General features: G+C 51.0%; 1 protein-coding gene across 1 annotated transcript; it reads left to right on the top strand.

Annotated features, from left to right (window-relative positions):
• Window positions 1-5592: 5592 nt before the first annotated feature.
• Window positions 5593-21008, top strand: LOC308342964 (serine protease 44-like; the record flags this gene model as incomplete). Its single annotated transcript, XM_080803729.1, has 5 exons — window positions 5593-5890; window positions 6234-6390; window positions 6947-7215; window positions 8013-8176; window positions 20775-21008. 5 exons carry the CDS (start codon window positions 5593-5595, stop codon window positions 21006-21008), a joined length of 1122 nt encoding a protein of 373 aa, XP_080659855.1.
• Between the last annotated feature and the right edge of the window lie 1864 nt (window positions 21009-22872).

Here is a 22872-nt window from a genome sequence, read left to right on the forward strand (position 1 = left end):
GACAAGTTATGATTGTGAAATGATATTTGGAGCATTGCATTTACCAACAAAGGATTAGCATGCATTAAAAAAAAATCAATAAGAAGTATTTCAAAAGCAATCCAAATATAAAATTGGACAGATGTTACAAACATTTTATAAAAAGACAGCACAAATGGCCAGGAACGATATGAACATATACTCCAGGGAAATGCAAATTAAAGCCATAGCAAGATATAATTTTATGCCCACCATGTGGGAAAAAACAGAACTGTGGCAATAACTGTTGAGAAGAGTGGAGATTAAGAGAAAGACTCATATACTGACGGTGGGAGTGTGGTTTGGTAAAATTAATTTGAAAACTGGCATTATGAGTGAAGACAAATACATTTATACACAAATTATTGACATCCAAGGTCCTAACTCTTGCAGGTGACACAGGTAATTCAAAAGACATACAACGATGTGGAGTTACTCTTAATCAAAAGTGAGAATCCACCGGTAGTACATGTGGAAAACCGGTTCTGCTTTTTTTGAAAACTAGAGTTGTTAAGAGTTGGCGTTGTATGAACATGTAGGGCGATGACCCTAGGGAGAAGGGCAACAAGTGAGATTAACACTACAGTCGTCCTGGCTTCCTAAGCAGAGGCAATTTTCACATCAAACAGGGAAACCCAAACAGAACACAATGATAACACTAAGTTAAGGAGACAGACTGGGGCTCAGGAGGGCCAGGCATCTGGACTTTCCAGGTCAGAATCCTGTAGAGCAGGGCTTACTGTGCTATGGTTTGTGGGCTAATTCCAGACACAGGCTGTTTTTGTATAGGACTAAGAATGATTTACACAGTTTTATTATTTTTTAAATTTTTAATTAAAAAAAGATTTTATTTGTTTACTTGACAGACAGCGATCACAAGTAAGCAGTGAGGCAGGCGGGGGTGGGGGAGTGGGGGAAGCAGGCTCCCTGCTGAGCAGAGATCCGGATGCGGGGCTCGATCCCAGGACCCTGAGATCATGACTTGAGCTGAAGGCAGAGGCTTCAACCCACTGAGCCACCCAGGCGCCCCAAATGATTTACCCAGTTTTAAAGAGTTGTTTTTTATTTTTATTTAAAAAAATATTTTAGTTATTTATTTGACAGAGTGAAAGGGAGAGAGAGCACAGGCAGGCAGAGCAGCAGGCAGAGGGAGAGGCAGAGGAAGAGGGAGAAGCAGACTCCCCACTGAGCAGGGAGCCTGATGCAAGACTCAATCCCAGGATCCTGGGAGCATGACCTGAGCTGAAAGCAGACGCTTAACTGACTGAGCCACCCAGGCGCCCCAAGAGTTGCTTTTTAAAATGCATACGTGACAGAGTCCACATGTGACCTGCAATGCTTAAAATATTTACTGTCTTTTATAGGGCAAGTTTGCTGATTCCTGCTGTACAGGATGGAGATATGCAGAGAAACAACTCCAGAATTTTGCAGAACACCCTCTTCAGTCTTTGGCTGAATACTAATCCACGCACACGTAGGTTACATTTCCAAGAGGCAAGGCAAAGAATAACTGGCAGGGGTCGGGGGGAGTACAGGATGAACGGCTTAGAGAGCCCACATAGTGCTGGGAGATTCAAGTTTCATCCATCCAGAGAGGAAGGACCTCACCCAATACTCAGGCAATCAGTAGAGACGTCACAAGGCTCACACTTTAGTATTAAAGTAAGGTAGCCCTAGAATAAAGGCTATTCTAGACTCATCCTAACAAAGCTTAAAAACCAACTCTGGGTGATGGGTATTAAGGAAGGCATGTCTTGTGATGAGCACTGGGTGTTATGCTCAACTAATGAATCGTTGAACACTACATCAAGAACTAATGATGTAATATGTTGGCTAACTGAACATAAAAAAAAAAAAAAAAAAACAACTTCAAATGGACCACGATGAACTGCAAGTAATTTAGCTGCCTGCCAAATTTCCACACTCCTTAAAGAAAGACCATACAATTCAAATAGCCAACAATGTAACATTAATAGTGTTCAGCATTCATTAAAAATTACTAGACCTATAACAAAGAGGTAAACCCATCAATAGAAACAAATACAGAAATAATAGACAAGAACTTTAAAACCCCTGTTACTGGGGTGCCTGGATGGTTCACTCAGTTAAGCGTCCAACTCTTGGTTTCTGCTCAGGTCATAAGCTCAGGGTCCAGGGATGGAGCCCCTGGGGCAGGCTATGAGCTCAGCATGAAATCTGTTTGAGATTCCCTCCCTCTCCCTCTACCCTGCCGCCGGCTCAAGCTTTCCCATTCTCGTACTCTCTCTCTAAAAATAAATAAATAAAATCTTAAAAAGTTAAAAAAACACCTGGTATTAGTATTCTAAATTTGCTCAAGGATTTAAAAGAAAACAGGAGGGCGCCTGGGTGGCTCAGTGGGTTAAAGCCTCTGCCTTCGGCTCAGGTCATGATCCCAGGGTCCTGGGATCGAGCCCCGAATCGGGCTCTCTGCTCAGTGGGGAGCCTGCTTCCTCCTCTCTCTACGTGCCTCTCCATAAAAAAAGAATGATTGCAGACTTCTGTCCAGACACAATGCAAGTTAGAAGATAGTACAGAGAGGATCATCTCCAAGTGTTAAAAAAAGTAAAGTAAGAGTGTAGAATTCTACATCAAATGGAAATATCTTTCAAACATGAAATTGAAGTAAAGACTTTTAAAAACAAAAGCTCAGAGAATTCCTTCCTGGACTTCAAGAGATTCTGAAGTTCTTCAGGTTGAAGTAAATGATATCAGATGGAAATTGGTCTCTAGAGACATGAGGTGGGCTAGAAATGGTAGCACTGTTAGGAAATATTAAGGACTTCCCAATTTTAAATGTCTTGTAATGGAGCATATGAAACTTTTTGAACTTTCTGTACTCATTCCATTACAATCTATTGGTCTTTCACCTTGAACGGCTCTTATACCATACCTAATTTTGTAGAATCTTTGGAAAATACTGGTTTACCTAGTTAGGTAGATTTACCAAATGTTGACACATTTCATTACACAATATGAAAAATCATGTTTACTTATATCACTACTGTTGTCACAAAAGTATTTAATTATTGGAAATCTAAAATGTGTTGTCTGCCTATAACGCCTTTGCCAGAACCACTATCAGTGGACTCGTGGAGTGCCTGATTTAGCGTCTTGGGATCCTACATAGCATAGTACTACTGAGTACTGAAATGCATTGAATCCAGTAAGAATGAACAGCTAGTCCTCCAGGGTGGAAAGAAATCAATATAATTATCCTGCCACCAAATAGCTGGTTGGTCTCCTTCAGGGATGGATGCAGCATTTTGGGGGGCTGGCATTGACTTTGGATGCTAACAGATTGGACTTTCCATGGCCGTAGTAGCTCTACCAGCTTTGGTAAGAGGAAGCCCATGTTGCTTTATTGGGTGAATGAATAGCCTCCAATCGTGCCAACACAAATACTCTGTTCATGGACACACTGTGCAAGCATGGAGGCTGACAAGGATGAGTGTTAGCTGATTTCTAGTGAGGGGGGTTATCTTATCCACTTGGTTGTTGAGTGGCTACTCATTGGTGGGAACTGGCACAGAATAGAAAAGGCTACATCTTTTTTTTTTTTAAAGTTTTATTTATTTGAGAGAGAGAGAGAGAGAACAAGCTGGGGGAGATGCAGAGGGAGAGAGAAGCAGGCTCCCTGCTGAGCAGCGATCCTGATGCAGGGCTCAATCCCAGGACCCTGAGATCATGACCTGAGCTGAAGGCAGATGCTTAACCGGCTGAGCCACCCAGGTGCCCCAAGGCTACACACTTTGTTTCTGCTCCCCTTGGTCCATTCATGTGCTCCTTCCCCAGATCTCGGAGTTTTGTTTCAACCAGGCACCCATTCTTTACTGTGCGGGTGTCCATGTATATTCTTACTCAGGCCACTTCTCCTTTTACACCAAGTTGATGAGCAGGTGCTCTGTTTGAAGCTCTGTGCATAGGACCTCTCCCCATCTCATTGAGGTTCTAGAGCAACAGCAATCTGTTTCCAGTTGGCACCGAGATTTTGGGCCCAGCTGTGAACCAGGCCTCGGTTTTCTCCTCTTTTATTGGCTGGTCATAGGACGCTCCTTATAAGGCTGGGGCACGAACCGAGGGAGAAACTTTAATTCATACAAGCAGGTGATATGGAGGTCAAAGCCATTATTTTTGTGCAGCTGCCTCATGTCTTCAAGACCTGTCATAATAACCCAATTCCAAACGGCTCATGTCCATTGAACGGCAAATTGCTTTGTCCAGCCGAGTTGATGACTTGGTTAGTCCGGCTGAATATCTCCTTTCTGATAGGAGGCATGAGACTCTCAGTCACTTGATGTTCCTCGGTCTGGCACTTGGTTTCCTACTGGGGTGCAGGAGGGGGCTAGGAGCTGCTTTTCAAATTTCTTTGCTGCAGACACGTGGTCTTGCTCTAGTACTATCGGGGTCTATGCTGTGACTATATAATTAGGACATAGCAGGGACTCCTGACAACATTTTTACTTTACCACAGCAAACTCTAGCAACCATGGGCTTTGCAGGGTCTTAGAACCCCAGTGATAGATTGCTCATACCACAGCCTGACTTCACTTCTTGATAGGAGGAACGGCCAAGCACGGCGGCCACATTTATGTACATACTCCAGGATAATGTTCCTGCTCAAGAGTTTTCATTTACTGGGGTGCTTGGGTGGCTCAGTGGGTTAAAACCTCAGCCTTCGGCTCAGGTCATGATCTCGGGGTCCTGGGATTGAGCCCCACATCGGGCTCTCTGCTCAGCGGGGAGCCTGCTTCCTCCCCTCTCTCTCTCTGCCTGCTTGTGATTTCTGTCTGTCAAATAAATAAAACATTAGAAAAAAGAGTTTTCATTTATTCACGTTCCTTTTGCCATGTAAGGTAACATATTCACAGGTTCCAGGGATTAGAATATGGACATCTTTGGGATGGCAGTATTCTGTCTACTCTAAGGTTGCTTCCAGATGTTGGTTATTCAGAACAAAGCTACTAAAATCATTCGTACAGGTGTGTGTGTGTGTGTGTGTGTGTGTGTGTGTGTGTGTATAGCTTTACTTCTCTGGGGTCAGTGTCCAGAAACGCAATGACTGGGTCGTACCGTAATAGCATATTTTGTTTTATAAGAAACTGCCAGTCTGTCTGCTGGAGAGGCTGTAGTATTTTCCTTTCCTACCACAGCGTCTGGGTGATGCAGGACCTCTGCACCCATGTCAGTCCGGGGGGTCGTCGCGATTGTTTCTCCTCGCCAGGCGGGAAAGCCAGTCTCTTCCCGCCGTCCTGAGATCTCACTGTGCTTTGCGTTTGCCCTTGGCTCTGGGCTCTGTCCCCGCGGAGGGGCAGTGTCATCTCCAAGGCAGCGGTCGGTGCCGCCCAGGGCAGCAGTCCGAAGTCCGCCCAGCAGTCCTAATCACCGCGGCGAGCGGGCAGGGGAGGAGGGGGGCGGTGGGGCGCGGGGACGGAAAGCCTCCCCGACGGTCAGGCCCCCCAGGGGGCGCGGCGGGACCCGGCTTCCCGCCTGCGCGAGTGCAGGGCCGCGGGCCGCCGCGAGGGGGCGCGGCGAGAGGCGCGGCGTGGCGGGCCCATGGCGTCCCTGGGCGGCGGCTCCCCCGGCCTCCTGCTCTGCCTGCTGCTCCTCCAGCCCTGGCTCGGTGGGGCGCAGGGCGGGTCTGCGTCGCGACCACCCTCCTCGGCGCCCACCTCCCCGTCGTCCTCGGGGGGCGGCCACGAGGTCCCCGGCGCGAGCGTATGGAAGGCTGAGGGACAGTCTGCGACCCCGGGGCCCCAAGAGGCTGCCGCATCCCCCCAAGTGGTGGCGGTCACCGCAGGTGCCTCTGGCTCATACAGGGCTGTGGCCACGGCGAAGCCGCTGTTTCCTGCAGGTGATGTTTCTGGGCCGCAGAGAACTGGCGGGGCCCGAGGGGGCCGAGGGGACCGAGGGGGCCGAGGGGGACGGGACCCTGCTCTGGGGAGATGGCTTTTCCCGGGGGAGTGGGGGTGGGGGTCGGAGTGGCCCCAACCCTGCGCTTGAGCTCGGATGGGGACGCGTGGCCCTTCTCCGAGGAGCCTTAGGGGATACAGAGCTGCTCTGGGGGTGGGGTGGGGGAGTCTGAGGGGACATGGCCTTGCTTTGAGGGTTCTAGACTTCTGAGCATTATACCGGCTCTGTGGGTGGTGCGGTCAGTGGCTTTACTCTCGGTCCCCTCCCTTCACTGACCTGCGCAGGATGCGGCCAGAGGTCCATGAGGATAGTGGGCGGATTCCCCGCGGCAGAGGGGAAGTGGCCTTGGCAGGTGAGCCTGCAGATCAATGACAGACACATGTGCGGAGGCTCCCTCATTGCGAGTCGGTGGGTGCTGACCGCCGCCCACTGCATATTTGGGTGAGTGTCTGGGGCTCTGTGATCTGGAGCCAGTCCTGTCCCCTTCCCTGAGCTTCCTTTCCCTCATCTGAAGAAGAAGGATCATAGATCCTGCCCTTCAGGCTGCGGTCGGTGGTAGGTGACCGTAGGGCCCCTGGTAGCCTGAAGGATTAAGACCCCAAACTGGGTTCAAAGCTTGTGCTGATTAGCTTCAAGCCAGTGTGTGCGCAAGGGGGAATATTTAAGAAGTGGGGAGTGCAGTAAACCAATGTGGCTAGATCGATGGGCTTAAAATTCCGAGCGTGGATAAACCGGCAGAATTTGTGAAAACACAGATTGCCGGTCCCCAACAGCCCGTCTCTGATACAGACCAGAGTGGGATCTGAGCACCTGCCTCTCTAACGCGGATGCTCCCCACCAGGGAACCAGACTTGGAACACCACTGGGTAGACTGACCAGGGGTCCGGGGATGGGCCGTGGTGGGGTGGGGAGGGCAGTGGTTGGTGGAGAGAGGCCCAGGCTGGGAAGGCCCAGAAGATGAGGAAGGGGAGGGTAGAGCCCTAGTATCTTTCTGCAGCCATGTGGAGTACACGGCAAAGCTGGGAGACATCTTCATGGAGGAGCCTACCTCCAGAATGGCCATCGAGATCCCCGTCCAAGACATCGTTATTCATCAAGATTACAATCCTATCAGATTAATTGAGAATGACATTGCCCTTGCTCTGCTTGAGTTCCCTGTGAATTTTTCCTCCCACATCCAGCCTGTGTGCCTCCCCAAAAAGGCGTTCATGGTACAAGGTGGTACTGAGTGCTGGGTGACTGGATGGGGGAAGCTCAACGAAGCAGGTAAGACTGAAGCAAGACGGGAAGCTCGGGCCAGGCAAGGGGCTGCCTTGTGCCCAGCGGTTGGCCTACAAGCTCAAGGGGGAGACAGGGAGGCCATTTTCTAGCAAGTGGTTGGCGGTGGGGGGGGGGGGGCGCGGAGAGAAGATGCCAGTAAGGAGTCATTTGTTGGTGTTCCACATTTCGATTAGAATTTCAGGACCTGGGGTCTCGGGTGATGAGCAAAGCGGGTTCTCTCTAGGGTGGATTTTAGCGCAGGGGGTGCTGGTGTTGCTCTCTCTGCTCACGGGAGCTGTCCCAACCGGAAGTCCTTGCCTTGGTGGACGGGGGAGCTTCCTGTGAGTGAAAAGAGCCCAGAGATCTCCTCTTGGCGAGGCTGTCGGGCTTTCCATCCCTGGGGAGAGGTTGGATTTGGTACCTTTGGGACACTGCTTGCCCAAGAATTTATGATCCTGCTCAAAAATAAAGCCACTTCACGGATGGATGGGACAACTGTCATGATTCCTAAAGATACTCAGAGGGACAGAGAATTGGTTTTGATTTCTCAGGGCTGGTAAGGCCTCACCTCTTCCTGTCCTGATCTGTTCTTCCTTCTCCTGCCTTGATTTTGATTCCTACCTCCTCCTCTCCCCGACATCAGCTTCGGGACTCATTGCTTCCCATGTCAAATGGGGACCATATTCACTGCCCTAATGGGGTGTCTCTAGGTGGACCCACTGCATCGAGACCAAGAGTGGGTGCCGGGGGCTCCTATTCTGTTCCATTAGGCAGATCCACCTGCTTCTAAATTATTTCCACAGATCAACCCGGAGGAGTTGTGAAACAGCTACGGGAGGCTGAGCTAAACATTGTCCGTTATGAGAAATGTAACACGATGCTCCAAACAGAGATGGAAACTAGCAGCGACCTAGTCAAGGAAGGGATGGTCTGTGGTTACAGCACCCAAGGAAAGGATGCCTGTCAGGTCAGTTCATGGGCCCTTGGCTGTCTTGCCACTTTGTTGTCCCCTCACAATATCCTCATTTGCAGGCTTCGGGGTCTGTGGGATCCGCCGGCCCCTTCATTCACCCTTAATTCATGTCAAGGGGTTTCAAGGGGGAAAACGCCGAAGGCTCGGCTGGCTGGGCTGCTTAGAGGGGGTTGGGAGATTCAGGCAGAAAATTACCAAAAATGCGAATCACATGTTTTGTACCCCTTCTGTGTGACAGGCAGTGTGCTCAGTTAAAGACTTTATTCATTATGATTAGCTCAACAGACGTTTTCTTTGGTTATATTCCATTTTTTGGGTACATGATTTTTTGTATACGTATATGAATTTTGTTTGTTGAAGTTTTCAACCCTTAAACCTGGTATTCCCAGGAAGCTAGGGCTGGTGAATGCCTGGGGGAGGGGAGTCCTGGGGAAGCCCCACGCGTGCCCATCTCCCCACCAGCCAGTTCTGATGTTGATTCTATTCCATTCCTGTGTTTGTTTCTTTCTCTTTCTCCAGGGAGACTCTGGGGGGCCCCTGGTCTGTGAACTTAATAAGACATGGATCCAGGTGGGGATTGTGAGCTGGGGCATTGGCTGCGGTCGCAGAAATTTTCCCGGAATTTATACAGAAGTTAGTTTCTACAAGGACTGGGTCATTGATCGCTTGAGTCAGGCTTGCTCTTGGGACTCAGCAGGCTTCCTCCTACTTCTGTGCCTGGTGCTGCCCCTGGGCATCCTGGTGGCCCCGTGATCACCCCGGCCCATCCCCCCTCCTATTTCCGAGTCTCACACCAGGCCTCTCCTCCGACCTCCCACTCCTGCTCAGATGTCCTTTCCTCCAGTTCTGGTTGGCATCCCCTGACCCTGTAGAGAGCCACACAGTAGGAACTGGCAGCAAGGCTGGAGCCCCGAAAGCATCCCAGCCTGATGCCCCAGTCACCTGCCCGAGTCACACTCACGACCTTGGCTGTGCCTTTGCCCTCCTGGAAGGAGGGGGTCAGGCATACCAGCCTGAGAGCTGGCCAACCTGCCGGGGGGACCGTAGGGCTTCCTTGCCATCTCGGAGAGCCTCTGCGAGAGAAGACCCCTCATGAGCAGTGAGACAGCGTGGGACCTGGGTGTGGTCTCAGGCTGGCACCTGACCCTGTGTTGAAGCAGTCAGCTTGCTGATTGTGCAGAGAGAGAGAGGGAGGGGGTGTCACCATGTCCCTGCTGAGGTGTGAGGCCTGGGGTTTCCCCATGGGACTGGAGTGTCTGGGGCTGGGAGACGTTTCCCTAGCACCCAGCGCGGATCCCGCCACATCCTGGGGCAATCCCGTGGTGGGCCCCCCTTCCTCAGTCCCTAGTGGCCCCATCCTGGCTCAGCCCAAGCTATGTGGAGGCATTAAGGAGTATGGAGATCTCCAATGTCAACTGAATAAATGTTTGGAGTGTGTTCCTGTTCGCTCTAAGTTCTGGTCTCCTGAAAGTTGTGGGCTTGCCTATGACATACTCTGTAGAGAAGTATGTTGCTTAGAACGCACTTCCTGGCATCCAGTAAACTCTAGAATTCTAGAGTCAGAGGCGGGGCACTTGTCTACCTTGATACAGATCTGATGGATGGCCTTAGCCAGTGGGTCCTTCTGCTTGTCCTCCTGTTAGAGCCACCAACATCTCTGTGGCTGGAAGTATTGTAGTTGAGTGTGGCAGCCTCTGCAGTCAGGAGTGGGGTGGCAGGGGCAAGAGGACAGGGACGGGGGTGTGGCCCACTCACACAGCCTCGTGCCTCCCCTTGCTGCCCTGTGATGGACATGCCTTGAGGAGACACTATGGGCTGGGTGTCAGGACGCCTTGAGCCCAAAGAGCTCCCCACAAGGGAAAGGTAGGTGGAAGGGCCTGGCTCGTGTGTGTGTGTGTGTGTGTGTGTACAGTTTCTTTTTCCCAATCACCAGATCTTGCGTCCCACAGTCCCCTGGTACTGGCTGCTGATTCTCTCCGAGCCTCTTCTGCCCACCCATTCTTTCAAATGCTCAGTGCTAAAGCTCCCAGTTATCCAGGACCTCAGTGGGCAGTCTGCGATCCTCCCACCTGCTGTCTGAGGGAGGCCCGGGTGGGACACTCTGCTTTGCAAACCCCAGCTAGTTGCAGCTGAACTCAGTAAAGGCAAAGAGGGAATCCCACAAAGGGCTAGCCCGGAGTCACTGCTGTGGCTGTAGGAACATAGAGCTCTGGAAATTTATGGTCCAGATGGGATGCTCCATGGCATGCTGATATTAGACTGTGCTTCTTGCTGGGGACGGAGACAGGAATTTAGTCTCGTGGCTTAGCTCCTGAGGATCCACCTCTGGCTGGCAGAAAAACTAGGCAGAGCCTCCCCGAGAGTGGGCGCCAAGTGCCAAGTAAGTGTCAGCCACTTTTTGTCTTCCCGACCAATATTCCTGGAATACCTTTTGTGAGCAGGCACTGGGCTGTGGCCACGAAGAAGATGGGGACTGCAGGTGGGAGGGGAGAGCCTGTCGGTAGGATGACCCTTACTCGGGTCAGAGCCTCTGAAAGACATAGATGACATGGGCAAAGAAGGAGGTTGAGGGGCAAGCAATGAGTTCTCCTGAAAATATTAGACTTTAAAAAGAAACAAACAAATAGCCCTGGGGGTTTCTGGTCATAAGAAGCAAGCTACATCTAGCAATGACCATTCCTAGGGCCCAGATCACAGTCTTGAAATACAATTATCCCCCAAAGAAATCAGTGCCTCTTGGGAAAGTGGTCTGCAAAACGTCCAGGTGTGGGGCAGGGAATGTGTCCGAGGAGACGGAAATGTCGTGTCACACCAGATAGCAAGGAAGTCATCCAAATGGCCAGGATCATGTCAGAAGGACTCAGGAGCCAACCAGAAGTGGTACCCCTGGGGGCAGGTGGTTTTGCCACCCCCCCACCTCTATTGCAGAGAAATTATGTCATTCTCCCAGCTCCGGAAAATACCGCCTCAGCTTCAGCCCTCACAAAAGCTGCACTTGGCCGTGGGAACGGACGCACTCAGGATCCCAGCTTTGTACAGGTGCAGCCCAGGGCAGGTGCTTGGCTTTCTTGCCTCACTTGGGGCCAACTTGGCCGGGCTGCTTGGAGGATCAGTTGAGACTCAGTTGCAAATGTACTGTAGTTCAGCTTCGGCCATTGCCCAGTTCTGCTTCCCTTGCTCCCTTCCCCGTGTATCTCCCGAGAGCCCTCCTCCACACAGACCCTCGACTACAGTTCCTGCTTCCCGGGAACCCCATCGGAGACACTTGGCCAGACCAACATGGGACAAGAGTTTCAATAAGGGTTTCAGTTCCCTATTGCTGCCTAACCAACTACCCCAAACCCAGTTGCTAAAAATAACGTGGCTTTCTTTTTTCTTCCTTTTTTTTGGGTTTTCATGTTCTATTAAGTAGCCATGAGCACTGAATTAGCAAATACCTAACAACTGGTCCTCAGGGAAATGCAGAAGGAGATTCACAGGAGTCTCGCCGCACAACTTTGTCATCAGGGGGTCAATATGTGACTTTATTTTCTGTTGGTTTCTGGCTAAAGACACCTCATTTAACACACTCTGTTAATTCTCTGTCATTGAACTCAGGGCCCACAGAAGGGTCATTCGTGCCTGTATGAAGCTCACCTAACACGTCTTTTCTCTGCGACGCATATCACAGCCCGGAGTCCTTAGCAACCCGAGACAGCCCCTAAGAAATATGCTTGGGGATCGTTTTAAACAGCAAAATCAGCAGCAAAAAAAAAAAAAAAGGCACAAAAATGGAATGATATGGCACACCATAGACGGGGAGCAGGACATGTGTTACCCTATGGGAGCTGAAGCTAGAAGGCATGGCGTTGTCCTGTTGACCTCAGCTGAGATCGGCTCTCTCCTTGTTTCTGATGAGGCATCTACTGTCACCTTCCCTTCACATTATCATTGGTTTGGAGCCATTTGCTGAGGTTTTGCTTGGTCCAGTTTCATTTGTTTGGCATTCATTGAGCTTCCAGGATCTCCGAGGTCATTGTTTTTATTAAATTTGGAGAAGTGTTGGGCCATTATTTCTTTTCTTTCTTTCTTTTTTTTTTTTTAAAGATTTATTTATTTACTTATTTGACAGATAGAGATCACAAGTAGGCAGAGAGGCAGGCAGAGAGAGAGGAAGAAGCAGGCTCCCCGCTGAGCAGAGAGCCTGACTTGGGGCTCGATCCCAGGATCCCAGGATCATGACCCGAGCCGAAGGCAGAGGCTTTAACCCACTGAGCCACCCAGGTACCCCAGGCCACTATTTCTTTAAATATTTTTGTCTCTCCCACACCACATCTCTCCCTTGTGGAAGTGCCGTGAGCCCACGGTGTTCTATGTTTTCATACTCTCTCTTCTCTCTGTGTTTCATTCTGGTATTTTTTTTTTTTTAAATTGTCATGTCTTTAAGTTCATCTGTCTCTTCCTTCCGCCATGTTTAACATAGTGTTAATCCCATCAGTCACTGTCTTTTGTTCATCTCACACAGGGTAGTTTTTATATCTAGCTGTTTGATTTGGGTCTTTTTACAGCTTCAATATCTCCACTTAAGTTTTGAGTCTCTATGTATAACTTACAGTTAAAATAGTCCTGCCAGTGATTTTTTTTTAAAGATTTTATTTATTTATTTGACAGACAGAGATCACAAGTAGTCAGAGAGGCAGGCAGAGAGAGAGAGGGAAGCAGGCTCCCTGTTGAGCAGAAAGCCCAATGCGGGGCTTGATCCCAGGACCCTGAGACCATGACCTGAGTCGAAGGTAGAGGCTTTAACCCACTGAGCCACCCAGGCGCCCCACCTGCCAGTGATTTTTAACACCTGTGTCAGTTCTGGGTTGCTTTGGATTGACTGATTATTCTCCTCATTATGCATTGTATCCTCATGCTCCTTGAGTGCTGGGTATTCTTTGATTGGATACGAGACTCTATGACTTTTACCTAGATGTTTGATATTTTGCTAGAAATTTTCTCAAGCTTTATTTAGGATGCAGCGAAATTACTTAGAAATGGATATTTTCAGGGCTTGCTTTAAAGAGCTGTTAGGACTGGAACATTTCTTTTTTTTTTTTTTAAGATTTTGTTTATTTATTTGACAGAGAGAGATCACAAGTAGGCAGAGAGGCAGGCAGAGAGAGAGGAAGGGAAGCAGACTCTCTGCTGAGGAAAGAGCCCGATGCAGGGCTCGATTCGAGGACCCTGGGATCATTACCTGAGCCGAAGGCAGAGGCTTTAACCCACTGAGCCACCCAGGCGCCCCAAGACTGGAACACTTCTAAGTCTAGGAACTATTATTCCCTGTTGCTGAGACAAGAATGACCTTCCTTCCTTCCTTCCTTTAAATTTTATTTATTTATTAGAGAGAGGGAGAGAGCATGAGCAAGGGGGATGGGCAGAGGGTGAAGCAGACTCCCTGCTGAGCAGGGAGCCGGAAGCTGGACTTGGTGAGACTTGATCCTAGGACTCGGGGATCATGACCTGAGCCTAAGGCAGACGCTTAATGGACTGAGCCACCCAGGTGCCCTGCCTGAGACAAGACCTTTCTGAACATGCTACCCAGTGCTCTGTGAGTCTTGAGATTTCCCAGTCTGGCTGATGGGAACAGGCACTGTTCCTGAGCCCTGGTGAACACAGGGCATTGCTATTTCTAATCCTTTCAAGTGGTTATCTCTGTAGCTTCAGATAGTCCCCCTCAACCCCCCACTCACTGATCAGTACACTGGGGAGTACTCAAGGGGGAGTGTCTGCAGATCTCCAGAGTTCTCCATGCCCCGCCCCATCCCCCCCGTTCTCTGCATAGATGCCTTGCCCCCCAACCTCAGAGCTTTACTTGCTCACTTCAGGGAGTCTCTGGGCTTCTGTCTAGGTTCCCCTTCTCTGAACTGTGACCTGGAGACGCTCTGAAGGCCACAAGCAGAGCCATGATAGAACTCATCCCATTGTTTCTATCAGTGGTCCTGCCCTTGGGGGCCTGGGGTCCAGTGTCCTGAAAATGGTCGTTTCGTATTTTTTCCCATCTTTTGTTGTTCAGGTGGGAAGGGCAATCCCTGGTCATCTATCTTGGCCAGAAGGACAAGTGAGCACATGCATTTAATCATATTTTTCTATAATAAGATAAAATATCTGTAATATCTTTAAGTTCCTTCCCTTTATTTATTCTGTATTTTTCTTTCTTTTATTCATTCTTCCTAGAATGTTGTCTCTTATTAAGCTTTTCAGAGAACAAAATTCTGATTGTGTTCACCTTCTTCATAATTTTGTCTCTATTGCCTTCTGCTGCTGTTTCTCTCTGTTCTTTCTTTCTTTTAAAGATTTTATTTATTTATTTATTTGGCAGACAGAGATCACAAGTAGGCAGAAGGGCAGGCAGAGAAGTGGGGGGAAGCTGGCTCCCCGCTGAGCAGAGAGCCGGATGTGGGGCTCGATCCCAGGACCCTGAGACCGTGACCTGAGCCGAAAGCAGAGGCTTAACCCACTGAGCCACCCATTGCTGTTCTTTCCTTTCTCCCAAGCCCTGTCGTGGGGATTACTCCACTGACTGTTTTCACTTTCTTAGCTGCATATTTAGTTCATTTGCTATCAGTCTTTTTTATTTTCTGACATGGTCAAAGCTTTACATTATTTTCTAGGACTACAACAGCTGCCACGCGATATTTCACGTAATGCTTTCATTGTTAGTAATCTTTAAATTGGCTTTATGTTTCTCATGATTTCCTTTTTTAAAATTACTTTATTTTATTCTATTTTATTTTTAAGTAAGCTCTACATCCAACGTGGGGCTGGAACTCACGGCCCTGAGATCAAGAGTTCCATGCTCTACTGACTGAGCCAACCAGGCACCCCTATCATGATTTCCTTTTTTTTTTTTTAAGATTTTATTTATTTATTTGGCAGACAGAGATCACAAGTAGGCAGAGAGGCAGGCAGAGAAGTGGGGGGAAGCTGGCTCCCCGCTGAGCAGAGAGCCCGATGCGGGGCTTGATCCCAGGACCCTGAGATCATGACCTGAGCCGAAGGCAGAGGCTTAACCCACTGAGCCACCCAGGCGCCCCTCCGTTTGTTTTTTTTTTTAAGATTTTATTTATTTATTTAGGGAGTAGGAGAGTGGGAGAGGGGCAAAGGCAGAGAGAATCTCCAGCTGACTCTGCTTTGAGCACGGAGACGTGGAGCCCATGTAGGGCTTGATCCCACCACACTGAGATCAGGACCTGAGCCAAAATCAAGAGTCAGATGCTCAACCAGGCACCCCTATGATTTCCTTTTTAATAGGAGGACCATTTTCTAGGCTTTTGTCTTTGTTGCAGAACTACGGGATTTTTTGCAGAAGTTGATTTTGGTGTTAGAGCTGCGAGGCTCAGGAATAGAAGCTATAGATGTTGATTCGTAGAGTTTACTGGTCTTCCTTTGTGACCTGCTTTCTGAATGTTTCTTATGTGCTCAATGAGAATGAATGTTCTCTGTTTGTAGTTGTAAAATTCATCATACTGCTATCAGATCAAGATTATCAGTGGTGAGGTGCCTGGGTGGCCCAGTCAGTTGAGCGTCTGCCTTTGGCTCAGGTCATTGTTCCGGGGTCCTGGGGTAGAGTCCCACATTGGGGGACTCCCTGCGTGGGGGACTCCCTCTCCACTCCCTGTGCAGTGGGGACCCTGCTTCTCTCTCTACCTCTGCCTCTCTCTCTCATGAATAAATAAATCTTTAAAAGAAAGCCTATCAGTGGTCATAGCAAAATATCCTATAATTTTTGCTTAATTTTGCCTCCATAAACTATTGGCTTCTTAAGAGAATGTTTCAAAAACTCTGGTTTCCCATGAAGTTGGTCAACTGTGTTTTTACCCATTAAGGGCTCCTCATTGCTTCTTCTTAATTATTTCTTATTTTTACTGTATATAAATCTCTCTGTCCCTTATGTAATCTTTTAATTAATCAATTAATTAATTAAGACAGAGCACACCAGCAGGGGAACAGGCAGAAGGAGAGGGAGAGAGAGAATTTCAGCTGAGTCCGTGCTGAGTGTGGAGCCCGTATGGGGCTCTCACAACCACGAGGTCATGACCTGAGCTGAAACTGAGAGCTGCAGACTTAGCTGACTGAGCCACCCAGGTGCCCCCCGCCCCTGCATAATCTTTGCCTTTGATCCTATGATCTGATAGAAAATTACTATCCCACCTTTCCTTTGCATCAGATTTGTCTGGTATTTCATTCCTATTCCTTTATTTCCGATGTATCTTCCTCTCTTTTTTTAGTATCTAGTATCTTCGGAGAGTCTATTTCCGGACCTTGTCTTTTCTACCAACGTGAAAGTTCTTATTTGTCTGCTGTATCCAATCTGTTCATACTTAACTGCAAATACCATCGTATTAGGACTCGATCCTGCTCTTTGGTTTTGTATTTTCTATTTATCGTATTTCCCTTTTGTTTCTCGCCTTCCGTTGTGTAGAAAGCATGTCCTCGTCCTTTTAAGGGCTCCAGTGATTAGGTTACTCTGGAGCGTATGATCCAGAAGATCTCTATTTTAAGGTTGATACAAGCAATGACATCTTCAAGCACCCGAGGAGCACCACCTGGATTGTTTTCGGTCGAATAACCAGGAGGCGGGAATCCTGGAGGTGCCACTCGGTGGGAATTGTGCCCCCTGCCCCTGGGTCCGCCCAACATGAGCGCAGGGCCGCGGGCCGCTGCGAGGGGGCGCCTCGAGAGGGCTGCAGCGCAGGTGGGTCCATGGCGTCCCGGGGTGGCCCCCTGGGCCTCGGCTCTGGCTCCTGCTCCTCCAGCCCGTGCTCGGTGGGGCCCGCGGGGGCGGGGGGTGGTGAAGAATGGAGTGGGGGGTGTTTGATGGTGGTGCCGGCGGAAGGGGCAGGCCAGGGGGTACGCTCGGGGCCAGCTCCTGCCTCACTGATTTTCGCCAGGTGAGGGTTACGGCCCCAGCGAGGATTCTGCAATGACCCTGGCAAGCCCAGAGGCGCCCTCGCCACCAGGGCCCCTGGAGTCACCGCCCACCCCAATATCTACGACAGGGGCAGGGACTCTAATGCTCACAGTGGAATCCAGCCAGACCACTGTATCTGGAACGTTCCCTCTTCAAGGTACTGCTTCTGGGCAGGTCTGGACAGGTCCGCCTAGGAGACCAGAGGGGAAGCTACTCCGCCCGGGAGCTAGGAGGGTCAGACTCTATCTTGAAGGGTTGGAGAGGAAGCCTGCGTCTGCTCGCTGGTGGGTGTCCAGGGGCTGGCCGTGGGAGGAGCGGGGGAAGGAGCCTCTAGCTTCACCTCCCATCCTTTCTCTTTAGCAAGCCAACCAGGGTGCGGCCAGAGGTCTTTGAAGATAGTGGGTGGCCAGACAAGAAGTGGCCTTGGCAGGTGAGCCTGCAGGCCCGGGATAGACACATATGTGGAGGCTCCCTCATTGCCAGTCAGTGGGTGCTGACCACTGCCCACTGCCCACTGCATAACTGAGTGAGTGTCTGGGGCTCCAGGCTTGCCACCTCCCCCGCCCCCAGCAGACTCTGTGACCCGGAGCTAGTCCTGTCCCCTTCCCCGAGCTTCCTTTTCTTCCTCTGAAAGGGAGTCACAGCCCCCTAGGTTTTATTCAGTCTGGAGTGAGACCTGAAATGTGCATGTCCACCAAGTTTCGGGGGACTGCTTTGGTGGTCTTGGGGCCTCACCTGGAGAAGCACCTGCTGGAGTAATTAGGGTCTGGGGACGGGATGTGCTTTGCAGGCAGGCAGGTGCCAGATGCCAGCCGAGAAGACAGGACCAGGCTGGGATGAACTTGGAAAATGTGGAAGGGGAGTGCAGACACTTGGGGATTTCTGCGAAGGGCAGGTCATCTTCCCACAGCCGGGAGGAGTATACAGTGAGGCTGGGAGACAAGTTGTTACATTCTCGTTCCGAAACAACACCGGTGGTTCCGCTGCAAGATACCGTGTACCATCGCTTTTACAATGAGAAGAAGTTGAGACATGACACCGCCCTCGTTTTGCTGGCCTTCTCTGTGAATTACTCCTCGTACATCCAGCCTGTGTGTCTCCCTGAAAGGGGGCTCCACGTGGAAAGTAGGACAGAGCGCGCTGGGTGACTGGCTGGAGCCGAGTGGCAGAAGGTGTGACAGGTAGGTGGGGAGCCGAGGGGGCAGCCTGGTGCGCTGGCGTTGGCCTGCAGGCTGTCCCAGAAGGGACAGGGAGGCTGATTCTTTAGCAGGCGGGCAAGGGAGGAGGGGGAGGACAACCCAGAGTAACGGAACCTCAGTAAGAATTGCTTAATGAGGGGCGCCTGGGTGGCTCAGTCCGTGCAGCGTCTGACTGTGGCTCAGGTCATGGTCTCGGGGTCCTGGGATTGAGCCCCACACTCAGTGGGATGTCTGCTTCTCCTTCTCTCTTTGCCCTTCCCCCCACTTACACTCTCTCTCTCTCAAATAAAAAAAAAAATCTTTAAAGATTTTATTTATTTATTTGGCAGAGAGAGACACAGTGAGAGGGAACACAAGCAGGGGGAGTGGGAAAGAGAGAAGCAGGCCTCTCGCCCAACAGAAAGCCCGATGTGGGGCTCGATCCTAGGACCCTGGGATCATGACCTGAGCTGAAGGCAGACACTTAACGACTGAGCTACCCAGGTGCCTCCTGCCAAAAAATCTTAAAAAAAAAAAAAAAAAAAAAAAAAGAATTGTTGGAATGTTGGCACCTGGGGGCTTGGGTGCCAGGGATGGTGGGTTCTGTCCGGCATGGATTTCAGCTCTGGGGGGATGAGTTGGCTGACATCCAGAGCTGTCCCTCCGTGGAAGTCCCTGCTTTGTAGGGAGGGAGCTTCACAGAGCAACCTGACTGGTGAGGCTGGAGGGCCTCCTGTCTCAGGGAAGAGGCTGGACCGGAATCTTTGGGGGCACTCCCTGTCTGAGAGTCTGTGAGTCTGGCCAGCACAGGACACCCGTCACTTACTCTTGGTATTTAGAGTGACGCTTGTTTTTCACTTCCGGTTGGGAAGGCCTGGACTATTTCCGTCCTGAGGGGTCCCTCCTGCTCCTATCATGGCTTTTCTCCCCTCCACCTCTCTCCTTGCCACCACTGCTCGGGTCCCTCCTGTCAATGGGACAGCATCCATTGCCCTGACTACCTCCGAGGGGACAACAGAGTGGGTTTCAGGGGCTTCTGTGCTGTCCCCTCACGCAGACCCTAACTTCGTCTTTGTCACTCCAGTTCCGGTGTCCATTCATCTTCAGCTGACAGAGCAACTCATCCCTCACTACAAGAAATGTAACGACACAGTGCGGACACAGTTATGATCATGGCGCAACCTTGTGAAGAAAGGGATGATCTGCGGCTGTCAGCAAGGGAAGGGGGTCTGCAAGGTCAGTTCATGGCTCTGTTGTGGCCTCTGCAGTGAGGGTGCCCCCCCCAAGCTTCCTCATTCCCAGGTGCCAGGGCCTGGGTGACTTGCCACTACTCCTTTCACTCCTCAGCGAAGAACATTCATGGGCAGAACCTGGGTCCGTCTTCTTCTTCCCGCATCAAGTGCCTTCTGGAGGAAGGGGCGTTTGAGCCTGGACTCAGAGGATGAGTCTTGGGATTTCTTGGAAAGAGGAGAACAGCGCTATAGGGAGAGGGAGCAGCACGGACGGTGGCTCCGAGGTGTGAGGGAACTTGTCACGTGTAAGACCCACCTTCCAGGTCTGGAGCAATGAGGGGACCAGAGAAGAGGGCTGGAGTCAGGTTACGTGTGGCCTGGGGCGCTGGGCCGAGTTTCTCGATGTCATCCAGGCAGGACTGTAGGCTAGGTGTTTGTGTCCGCGATCTAGGTGATGATGCGGAGTCCCGAGCGGGACCTGGGGCGGTGAGGGGGTGAAGGAGGTGGGTCTGAGGTTGAATCCTGAGTTCCTGGTGACTGACTGCTGGGAGGGTGGAGGCAAGGGAGAGGTTTGGAGGGCTCTATGTTTTTGTCTGAGCTGGTTGGTGGGGGGCAGTGGCCCCCAAGCACGTCTGGGAGAGGACATGCCGGGTTCCGCGTCTGATGGGGTGTCTATGGGAGGTCTGGGACAGTGTGGGGTTGGATATGTGGGTTTAAGGTCAGGGGGAATTTCAGGTTGGAGGAGAGGATTATGGGATCCTCCCATGCAGGGTTGATATTCAAAATATTTCACATCTGTGGAGGCCCGGGACTGGCCAATCAGAATAGATATGAGCCTTAGTGCTGGATGAGGGCTCTGGAGGCTGTGGACTGTGCTGGGAGTACCTGTTTGGTTGCTGGGTCATGGGAGGCTTGGAGAGGACCATGGGGGACAGGTCAGGGGCAATGGAGGAACAGGGACTTTCAAAGAGGATTTTAAGACATTATTAGCGCTACTGCTGCCCTGGGGCCCCTGGCTATATATCTGTGTGCATCCGTGAGCACCTGGGAAGGAGGAGTATTTCTCAGAGGCTGTTCAGTTTTCACTTAGTTTTCAACTCTCAAATATTCCCGGGAAGCTAGGGCTGGTGGATGCCTGGGGGAGGGGAGTCCTGGGGAAGCCCCACGCGTGCCCATCTCCCCACCAGCCAGTTCTGATGTTGATTCTATTCCATTCCTGTGTTTGTTTCTTTCTCTTTCTCCAGGGAGACTCTGGGGGGCCCCTGGTCTGTGAACTTAATAAGACATGGATCCAGGTGGGGATTGTGAGCTGGGGCATTGGCTGCAGTCGCAGAAATTTTCCCGGAATTTATACAGAAGTTAGTTTCTACAAGGACTGGGTCATTGATCGCTTGAGTCAGGCTTGCTCTTGGGACTCAGCAGGCTTCCTCCCACTTCTGTGCCTGGTGCTGCCCCTGGGCATCCTGGTGGCCCCGTGATCACCCCGGCCCATCCCCCCTCCTATTTCCGAGTCTCACACCAGGCCTCTCCTCCGACCTCCCACTCCTGCTCAGATGTCCTTTCCTCCAGTTCTGGTTGGCATCCCCTGACCCTGTAGAGAGCCACACAGTAGGAACTGGCAGCAAGGCTGGAGCCCCGAAAGCGTCCCAGCCTGATGCCCCAGTCACCTGCCAAGGCCACACGCAAGACCTTGTCTGTGCCCTGCCCACCTGGAAGGAGGGGGTCAGACATCCCCCGGGCTGAGAGCCGGCCGACCTGCCGGGGGGAGTGTGGGGCTTCCTTGCCATCTTGGAGAGCCTCTGTGAGAGAAGACCCCTCATGAGCAGTGAGACAGCGTGGGACCTGGGTGTGGTCTCAGGCTGTCAGCTGACCCTGTGTTGAAGCACTCAGCTTGCTGATTGTGCAGAGAGAGAGAGGGAGGGGGTGTCACCATGTCCCTGCTGAGGTGTGAGGCCTGGGGTTTCCACATGGGACTGGAGTGTCTGGGGCTGGGAGACGTTTCCCTAGCACCCAGCGCGGATCCTGCCACATCCTGGGGCAATCCCGTGGTGGGCCCCCCTTCCTCAGTCCCTAGTGGCCCCATCCAGGCTCTGCCCAAGCTATGTGGAGGCATTAAGGAGTGTGGCGATCTCTGATGTCAACTGAATGAATGTCTGGAGCGTGTTCCTGTTCACTCTAAGTTCTGGTCTCCTGAAGGTTCTGGCATTGCCTACGACATACTCTGTAGAGAACTAGTTTCCCACGTAGCAAACGATCTGTTCATGGTTGTAATTAAGCCCTGTCCTCACCAGCTCAGATGGGAGTCCTCTGTGGGGTTTTAGCTAGCTGGGTCCTGGTCTCTGTACTCCTGTCTGCCCGGAGCTTTGTGGCTTAATTTCACAGCCTCTGCAGCTCTGAAAAGAGGATCACAACAGACCAGAAAAGGGAGCAAGAACGAACTTAGGGCGTGAGAAATATTCCTTCTCTCCTGCTTCTTCCACTTGCTGCTGTTGCCCCCCACTTTTCCACTTTTTCTTTTCTTTTTTAAAGATTTTTATTTATTTGAGAGAGAGAGAGAGAGAGCGTGCACAAGCCAGGGGAGGGGTAGAGGGAGAGGGAGAAGCAGACTTCCCACTAAGCAGGGAGCCAGATGCCAGGACCCTGGGATCATGACCTGAGCCAAAGGCAGACCCTTAACGCACTGAGCCACCCAGGCGCCCTCCACTTCGTTAACAGACATCTGCGCTCCTACTGGGAGAAGGCAAGTGAGATTTATTGTTTTAGATACTGGATCTTTACCCTCATTCTCTGGCTCTGTGTTCCAGCGTCTCTCTTTCTGGCTTGGTAAAACACACATCACTGGTGCCCTGCCAGAGTTTTCAGTCCTGTAGGTCTGGGGTGGGCCCCGAGAACTGCATCTCTAACCAGCTCCAAGTTGACAGTTCTGCCGCTCTGGGCACCAGTGCTTGGCCTGAACACGAGCAGAGAAGGCATCCTCCTCCCGACCACCTTGACATGGAAGTGGCACACATCACTTCTACTCACCTGTCCACGGTGGGGACTCCTTATGTGGACCCCCTTAGATACCAGGCCGGGGAATGTGGTCCCCAGAACTGGACACTCCCTCCCTCCCCACTAGACAAAAGAAGCAGGAATCTTCTGCTTCTTGGTGGTCCTCTCCCAATTCTGCCACACCCACCAGATGCGAAGACCCGGTCCTGCAAAGTCGCTCTGCGAAGGCCCAAGGCCTGGCCTCTGCCCCGCCCCCATCTCTTTCAAGTGCATCCACCCCCTTGGTGGTCTGTAGAGGAGGAGGAATGCCTTTCCTTTCTCAGGACTCCCCCAGGACTCCATATTCCAGTT

This window comes from Martes martes (genome assembly GCF_963455335.1).
Source record: "Martes martes genome assembly, chromosome: 1".
Taxonomy (NCBI): Eukaryota; Metazoa; Chordata; class Mammalia; order Carnivora; family Mustelidae; genus Martes; species Martes martes.